The sequence below is a fragment of the Cupressus sempervirens genome, chromosome 7 (genome assembly GCF_028749045.1).
Source record: "Cupressus sempervirens isolate cs-2001-9-10 chromosome 7, ASM2874904v1, whole genome shotgun sequence".
NCBI classification, from domain to species: domain Eukaryota; kingdom Viridiplantae; phylum Streptophyta; class Pinopsida; order Cupressales; family Cupressaceae; genus Cupressus; species Cupressus sempervirens.
In genome coordinates this window covers 839,599,614-839,609,076 of record NC_143124.1, presented here as the reverse complement: position 1 = coordinate 839,609,076, position 9,463 = coordinate 839,599,614, and the positions used below count along the sequence as shown (strand labels likewise).

At 36.9% G+C, this 9,463-nt stretch overlaps 1 protein-coding gene across 1 annotated transcript; it reads left to right on the top strand.

Annotated features, from left to right (window-relative positions):
* Positions 1–354: 354 nt before the first annotated feature.
* On the top strand, positions 355–9,135 carry LOC149550006 (disease resistance protein RPV1-like). The gene is made up of 6 exons (XM_089793176.1): positions 355–1,096; positions 1,206–2,295; positions 6,410–6,475; positions 6,589–6,900; positions 6,998–8,404; positions 8,489–9,135. The coding sequence occupies exons 1-6, from the start codon at positions 531–533 to the stop codon at positions 8,963–8,965; spliced, it is 3,918 nt and encodes a 1,305-aa protein (XP_089649302.1). The 5' UTR covers positions 355–530; the 3' UTR covers positions 8,966–9,135.
* Positions 9,136–9,463: the final 328 nt, after the last annotated feature.

Below are 9,463 nucleotides of genomic sequence, written 5' to 3'. Positions count from 1 at the left end.
ACTAATATTTTTTACTCAAAAATTATGATTCCAAAATAATCATCAATGTAAATAATATTTAAAATAAAAAATTGAAAGATGTTGAAAATAATTTAATTTTTCAAAATAATAAAAGATCCAATAATTTAAATCTTTTTTGGAGGGGGATTTTTCCCAATAATTTAAATATTTTTTGGAGCGGGATTTCTTAAAGTTTACCCTGCACTGGTCACGTATATGACAGGTGCAAGTGGCCATATCTTTATGACCTTAGTTTTTAAAGAAATGGCTCCACCTCTTCCACAGCACGACACACACTTTCTCCACTAATAAGATTCATCCCCTCTCCCTCTTCCCGCCTGTTTTCATTACCTTTCTTTTCGAATCCCGCGTTCCCTCCACGCAATTTCATATCAAAGAACACTCATCTGTGTGTTTGATCATGTCTTATCTTAACCTAGTTCCTCGCTTCTGACAATACTTGGCGCTTCACCTCTCCCAGCAGTGAGCCTGCTTTCTTGCTTTTATCGCCTTCACTTCCACAGAGTTCTATGGCGTCTACTTCTACAACAGGTCGGAAACGAAAGAATGAGGATACTACAAATATGGGAGCTTTTCATGAACTCGCACCCTCTGCATCCACTTCAGCCCCTACACTCCTGCAAAAGCCCTGCTATGATGTGTTCATCAATCACCGTGGCTCAGATGTCAAAGGAAATCTATCTAAGAGGATCTATAATGTCCTCGAGGAGATGAAGGTGAGAACATTTTTAGATTCAGAAGAGTTAGACTATGGCGATTTCCTGCCTACATCATTACAAGCAGCAATGCGCAGTGCTTCTATTCACATAGCAATTTTTTCTAAGGCCTATGCTGAATCACCTTGGTGTTTGGCGGAGCTGACGTTTATGCTTCAAACTGGCGCCAAAATTATTCCCGTGTTCTACTATCTAGAGCCTACAGATCTCCGATACGTAGCTCAAGGGAAAGGAGTCTATGCTGATGCTTTTCTGAAGTACGCAAACAAGCATAGATACAGTCCACAGAAGCTTGAGGAGTGGAAAATGGCTCTTCATAACGTCTCTTTTTACATTGGTGAAATTATTAAAAATGATGAGTGAGTATTAACCAATTAAACTCCAAAACTCAGTAAAATGGCGTATTTTCTCTTAATTATGCATTCAACTTTAATTTATTCATTTTTTTCAATGTTTTTGCTTGTTCAGGGATGAAATGTTTTTTTTGAACAAAATTGTCAATATTGTATTGAGAGAAATAAACAACGTGCCATTAGTGGTTGCGAACCATCCAGTGGGTCTCGAAGAAACACTATCAGACTTTGAGATCAAAACACTTCATCCTAACCATGGTGAGCAGGCTGTACAAGTTGTGGGAATTTGGGGCATGGGTGGTTCTGGCAAAACCACACTTGCTAAATACTTCTACAATAAAATGTCTTCATCCATGGAGAGGTCCAGCTTTATTTGTGATATTAGACATAGCTCAACCAGAGGCATGCTGCAGAACAAGCAGATTCAACTCCTCAAAGATCTTGGCGTAACAAAAGATCTAACATTTGACAATATAGAGCAAGGTAAGGCATTTCTTACAAGGCGTTTGAGATTTGTTAGGGTGCTCATAGTTTTAGATGATGTGGATCATGAAGACCAGCTGGATGCTCTGTTGCCTGAAAAACAGACCCTTGGATGGGGTAGTCTTATCGTTGTTACAACACGGGATAATCAAGTTCTTAGATCAAAGGGCATAACCTATGTGTATGAAATGAGAGTGCTCAATCAATTATATGCAAAGCAGCTTTTTTGTTGGCATGCTTTTTTAAAATCTATTCCTGTTATTGGATTTGACAAGCTCGTTGAAAGGTTTGTAGAGTTTTGCAATGGATTACCTTTATCTCTCAAAGTAATTGGAGCACAGTTATGTGGAGAGTTCCGCCAAGAATACTGGGAGTCTTTATTGGATAAGATTTCTAGAATATTGCCCAATGATATTAAAGAGATACTTAAATTAAGTTATGACACTCTTGATGATGAAGAGAAAGATATGTTTCTTGATACAGCTTGTTTCTTTATAGGAGAAGAGAACAGTTTGGCAATTGAAATATGGGATGGATCAGGTTGGAATGGTCTACATGGTTGGAAAAAACTATTAAATAAATGCTTAGTTGAACTTGATCAATATAATTGTATACAAATGCATGATCATTTAAGAGATTTGGGAAGGGAAATAGCAAATCAGCGTTCACCTTACCGACTTTGGCTACCCCGACAAATTCTTAATGCTGAGAAGCAAACAGAGGTGAGATTAATACTTAGTTTTATTAGTTCCTTCTTTTATATAGAGGGGAACTAATGTTTTCGTTTCAATAAAACAACATTAATCGTATCTGTGTAACCATAGATGAGATGAAAAGGTAGGCTTCCAAAGCGCCATGTTCTCTATTTCTGTCACTATTCAAATATCATGATTTATCTTCCTTGTCATATATTTCTGGGGTTTCATTTTCGTAAGAAATCATTAAACATATATTCAATAGAGAAGAGGGCGGAGAAATTATTAAGCAGATTTTGCAAAGTCTTTGTTAAAAAACATGGCAAGACTTATTTTCCTTGTCATATGTTTCTGGGGTTGCATTTACTTGAAAAATCTTCAAACATATACTGAATAGAAAAGAGGGCGTAGAAAATGTTAAGCAGATTTTACAGAGTCTTTGTTGTTTGCACGATAAAAAACATGGCAAGGTTTCATTTAAACAGGGGTCTGCATCTACCAATTTCTTCTTAATCATAAAACTCGTGTAACACCACTACATAGCATAATTGAGTTGCAGATCTCTATGAAGATAAACATTGCTTCTTTGACAATCCTGGTTCAGTACTATAACAACTGCGGAAGCATTTTTTTGCTCTCAAAACATATTGCCATATTTTTACTTTGTATGACTAATTGCTTGAGGTTTTGAGTATGTATTGCGGAAGCTACTAGAATTGCTGCTTGCTATTAGGAAGAGGGGCTAAAGAAACACATTGGAGTTGCTTCATATAGAGCGCAGCTTGGCTATACAATGAAGTAAGACAAGCTATGTTGGCGCCCCTAATGACTGTCTTACCTAAAAATGGATCCATTATTTTCCACGTAACTAGCTATGTTCAGTATTGCACAGTTTATTAATACAGAGTAGGTCTTAAGCATGCTGCTGGTTTGTGACAATCCTTGATGTTTACCACGCTACCGACTCTCCCTTTGTATTGATGTTCTTGGATAGTGCTATCTAATGTTTTTAGTAGTCTGAACTGGTTGGTTATGAAATTTCTAATTTTCAGCAGTATGAACTGGTTGGTTGAGTATGGCATTTCAATTTTTTCTTGAATAGTGCAGTTCTCATTTTGGATATGGCTAGGCGAAATGCATTATCTTTAGCCTTTACAAAGCCATCTTGGGGTTGCATCAACTAAGGTAGTTGATGAGAGGTATCCAATTTTTTTTATTTCAAATGAGAAAATGGATTAAACTCTGTGCTTTAGTTAAAATGAGTAGATTTCTACAATTCATAAATTATTTGGATGCTCTTTTTGGTTTTGATTGTGTAAGTATTTTGACCATTAACGTTTTGGATCCCATATATGATCCAGCATTCTGATTATAGATTACGGAGTGATGCTAAAAATGCTTATACAATCAAATCCAGATAATCTATTCTTTAGTTTTAATTGACTGATTGACATTTTTCTTTGTTTTTAACAAATTCTATCGCTAAGAAAAACTTTGCAACGGAAAGTTCATGTTTTGCATTTGTTTGATGTGATCAGACTATTTTTCATCTCATTTAAAATGTTTATGGATGCTTAATATTTTCTAAATTCTTTGCTAAGTGTTCTGTTATAGAACTTTCCTTACCATCTGCAAGGGAATGCTTCATCAATAGATGAGGAAAAGCTTGTATTTCATAAATTTGTATTTGAAGCTAGTCGAAACCAATCTGATGCAGAGTGGTGAGAAATGGAAGCTTTAATGGGCTTTAACCTACTCAACTGATGGAGAACCAACACTTTGCCACAAATACCATCAACCAAAACTCCTTGGTCCTATTGAGACAGCATCAATACATCTTCTTTATCTCTCTTTAAGTTTCTTCAACTCCTTAAAGATGAGGAGCAACATTCTGATCACATTTGGCTAGTGGATCCAAACTCCACATTCACAGCGCTCCAAGACTTCTCTCCTTAACATAGCTTGTGCACAAAACATCAACTCTTGACTCTAGGAAGTGGAATGGGTTTCTACTGGTCTTAGACTATCAATTTAAGACCTTTCCAATCTTCCTACCTTACAATTTTCCTATGTAGTCCCTTTTACCCCAAGAGCAATATTGCATTCTTAGGCCTAGTGGATCAGGCTTGTCTAGTAGCCCTGTGATAGAGGTTTGTCAAAGATAACTTTTAACTTCCAAAGGATCTGTAAAACCAATCACACTTCCAACTACCCTTTTGGAAGTTACATCCAACCCCAAAGATTCAGGTTTTAATCCCACTTGTACACCTCCAAGCATATGCAAGGTTCTGAGACCTAATAGGTCTAATAAGGTCTGGGTTACAAAGAAAGTCTTCACCAATCGGCTCACACGACTAAGCCAATGCATGGAACAGAGTGAGAGATCCCTAACAACACCTAATCCAGCATAAAGTTGAGCCAAACCACCCTTTAGGCATGACTGTGCACCTAGTTGCATCTAACAGCGACCAAGCAAATGGGTTTTGCTTGGCCTAGGGCTTGGCAGCAAAAATAGAATAACACCTCCAATCACCATCCTCCTTGAGTCTTAATGTACACCAGCTCTACTTCCATTGCTCCCAAGGCCGTGAAAATCCAATGGTGGTTTTTGAACAACCTACACAAACATATTTTGCAAACCCTTGTTAAATGAGGGTTTCTGAACAACCTACACAAAACTATGAATATCTCTTACTAAAATTCACCAATCGAATCTAAACCAATTGCAATAGAGGCACAACACAGTCTTCTACTCAACCATAAGAGATTTCATCACTTACCAATCACGTACTGACTGTACAATATGGAATGACAGAAGAATTTGCAGAAAACCGAGTTTTTTCTTATTCAATTTGCCTCCAAAATCACACTAAATAGATACCATCCAGGGTCCATAACCACTTTTCAAACTTACATGGCCATTGGAGGAGTTGTTTGTCTGTTTTGCACTATTTGCAATAAAAGTTGTCAAACAACTTTTGCAACTTCGACAACTTTTGTATTCCTTATTCATCAAGACTTCCTAAGACCTTGATTTGGATCATTTAGACCCAAAATCTCGTAAGACACCCTAAAACATCAAATTTGTCAACTTTTGACCCCTTTGACTAAGTTTGACCACAAGGTTTAATAAACACCTGTGGTCAACTAGTTTTACAATTTGAGTACGTTATTACAATGTAATGGCCCAATGGACCCAAAACTCCTAAATGACTACTAATATACTCCAAAACATGCCAAGCATGGTGTCTATCCTTTGTGGTGGAGGTGCTCCTGCACCACAATCCAACCATGTTTTCTTTATTGATTGTCTTTAGGACAATTTCTGTACTTACTCGAGTTAATCAAAAGGATAGATTTGTTTCTCTTTTAAACGAAGTGTTTGCATTGCCTTGGGCAAGGAAGCTCATCTGAGCTAAATAAGTCCTATTCCTCAGCGGTACTTATGTTTCTTGTGTGTTTATGTACTTGAATTTTCTTCCATATTTACTATTTTGGTTGCATCTAAGTCCATTCAATAAAAGCTATAGAACACATCAAATTCTGGAAAATCTTACATTTATAAAAAAAAAAAAACTTCTCTGTATCTTTTGCTAGTGTGATGCATTATGCCCATTAGCTCCCTCTAGAAAACTGGTACTATTGTACAGACCCCCTCTAATAAATGTCTGAGCATTCAGTCATTTACCTTGGAATAGAGTAAATCCTTAGTTAAGTTTTTTCAATTTCATTCAATCACCATCTTCAGTCTGGTATTTGGTTGACTCTGCACCAGGGCATAACATATACCCTAGACAAAATGGACAGTAGATACTTGAGTTCTTGTTTTTTAATATTCATTTCTTCATGATTGTTTTGTATACGTTTTGTTGTATTACTGTCATCTGCTAAGCATTAGATGTTTGCATAGATCTCCCATTCTTGACAAACGGCAGGGACTTTAAGTTGCATCGCAGCTCTTTTTCTGTTAGTAGACAATAGAAAGAAAATTAATATATATATTTTAATTTCTTCAGATCAAACAGTATCTGTAGCCCATTTTAATTAATTTGTAGTAATAATTTACTACAAGTATGTGTTCGAACAGTCCACACATTTTTTTTTCTTTTTTTTTCAGATTCTGTGTTTTCGTTTGTTACAGACAAGAAATGACATTCGAGGAATAATGGCGGTCTTAAGCGAAATAAAAAGCTGGTATTGCCATGAGGTAATTGTATGGCATTCTCTGTTTGTTTCTTTAGTTCTACAAATTTTAATTGTTTGTATAAGGCTTTGGGTTTATGCTTGTTTTTCTTATCATTTACTGCATTTCTTATTCAGCATGGAAAGTCCTCCCTCATAATGAGCCGTTCCAGCAGGGTCAGCTCGGACGAGGAGCTCATGGGCAATCCTATTGGAGGAAATTTGTTATGCGCACCCTCTTCTCTTGGACCAAAGATTTTTGTGATTAGACGAGATTATTTTAATGGAACAATGGGTGAAGTATCACAAGGGCTCGTCTGGCTTCGCTGGTTTCAAATTGGGCAGAAAAATCTTCCCTCTCAATTTTCATTCAAAAATCTGAGGGTTTCAGAATTATATGAAGACGGAAAAGAACATCACTTAGAAGAGCTGTGGGAGAATGATACCGATGTTAGTATTGTCCCTTCCAACCCTATTTAATCAGATAGTTTAATCTCTTCAATGTTTTCTGAAAAAAATAAGTTTTTGAGCTCCAAACGGTTTGCAGGCTCCTGTGAAGCTGAGAGAATTAGTCGTTTCGGGATGTCTTAAATTCCACAAAATTCCAAACTCAATAGGACGCCTCAATATGCTGAAGAAGATAGTAATCATAAATGGGTTCAATATTCGAAGCCTGCCTGAAGAAGTTTGCCTTCTTCGATCATTGCAGCACTTGCAATTGCAATACTGCAAACGGCTATCATCACTGCCCACTAATTTTGGCGATTTGAGAAATCTGCAGTTTCTTGATTTGAGGTGGTGCACGCAATTAAAAATGTTACCAGATTCTTTTAAGAAGCTGATGCACCTGCAATATCTTGATTTATCTATGTGTGAGCAGCTCATATTCATCCCAGAGGATTTCCAGAACATCACAAAGCTGGAGCATTTGGATCTATTTGGTTGCAAGCAAGTGGAACAATTACCTTCAAATATCACAAATCAGGCGTCCTTGAGAGAGCTTTTTTTAGAGGGGACAGACAGGTTAAGGGAATTGCCCATTAGCATAGGTCAATTAAGCAGACTGCAAAACTTAACCATAGGGAACAAGTTGTTGACAAGCTTGCCGGACTCTCTGGGAGACTTGTCCTCCTTGACAAATCTTACAATACTCTACTCTCCCAAACTGAAATATTTCCCCAGAACTCTTAAAAATTTGTCATCTTTGACAAGTATTTCAATTTGCAGTTGTCCCAAACTGGAATATTTGCCCACCTCCCTTGGAGGACCCTCCTTGGCAAATCTTGTGATTCGTGAGTGCCCCAAACTAAAATATTTGCCTAGCTCTCTTGGAGAATTGTGCTCCTTAACTGATCTTAAGATCATTCATTGTAAGAGCCTGAAATGTTTACCGGACTCTGTGAAGAGTCTTAATCTCTTAGAGCATCTAACCATACAGGTGTGCCCAGTTGAATGTTTGCCTTTCCCATTGAGCAATCTTAAGAAGATATCTCTACATGATACACAATTGTGCAGCATCTCATTTTGTGAAGACCGTTATCCAAGCCTTGAGAGTCTATATCTTGGGGATAATAAACATTTAACGGAGATCAAAGCACTGGCAAGCACAATCAGGTCAATAGAATTGAAATACTGTAAAATGCTGAGGAACATGAGGGCTTCTCGTGATCTGGTAAACCTTGAACGCCTAAAAATAGTGTCATGTCCACAGTTGGGTGAACTTCCCAGCTTTGCACGTTCAACATCTCTCAGAGAATTTCAACTATCTAATGTTTGCAATCGAATTGAGAAGACTGAAGGTTTAGAATGTTGTACAAGGTTGGAAAGCTTGAGAATAGAGACACGTTGGGAGATGCCTGCAATAGAAAGTCTGGAGCAAATGGAGAAATTAAAAAGGGTGGAACTCAGAGCAAACAGGGCATCAGCTATTCAACGTTGCATTCAAACAATTAAGGTAATAATAGTTTCTATTAATAAATTTTTCTCATTACTTCCATCCAATTGTGCATTTACTGAGTGTTGTGCATGAAATTTGCAGAAATGGCCAGCTGAAATAAAACTATGTACTCGCGCAGTCTGTGATGTGTCCTCACTTGTGCATTCCTTGCTCTCTTCGAATCTTGTGATCGTTGACTCTTTCTCCAACCGCAAAATTCAGTCCAGGCCAAAGTTAGTGAACTTGCATTCCTCTAATGGCGATGCCATTATTATCTGTTGTGTTATAAATTGTGTTTCCTCAGAAATGCAACTCAGACTGACTCCCCGTTGTCCTGGAGGAGGTACATTCTTCGAAGATCTACCCAAGGTTGAAAAAGGTAGATGGGTATTGTTAAGTGGTTTCACACTGCAGAGCGGGTATTATGACTGGAAAACTGCAGAGGAGATCAAAATTGAAGATACAGGAAAAGAAAACAGGAGAAGAGATGATGCAGTAGAGAAAGGTTTGGTTATCAGGGTGGAAGAGCAAAGACTAGAGGAGGCATTTCACAGCTTCTTGTCACTTTTACAAAGATGATATAGTTGACAAACTTAGGTGAATTATAAGTATGTTCTATTTAGATGTGAAATTATTTAGGTGCGAGCTTATTATTTTCATCATCCTATTGACTATCCCCCACAACTCATTTTCTTTCATTTTCGTGAATCCAACTCTTCCTTAATTCTAATTTAAGTTCTTGATTCTAATGTGGTGTTTACATTTGATCTATATGCATTGTAATTTAGGTATGACCTTAGTTTGATCATTCTATTGACTATCTCTCACAACTCATTTTCTTTTATCATATTTTTGGTGAATCTGACTCTTTCTTATATACTTCTAATTTAGATTCTTAATTCTAATTTGGAGTTCACATTTGATCTATATGCATTGTATTCATCTAATCTTTCTTTCATTTTATTTGGATAGAGTTGTTATCTTATTTTACTAATTCAATTTCAAGTTTTATCAAAGATTCTGCTGATGTTAATGTTTTGAACATATGATGACAATAAATAGTTCTCTCTCTCATGC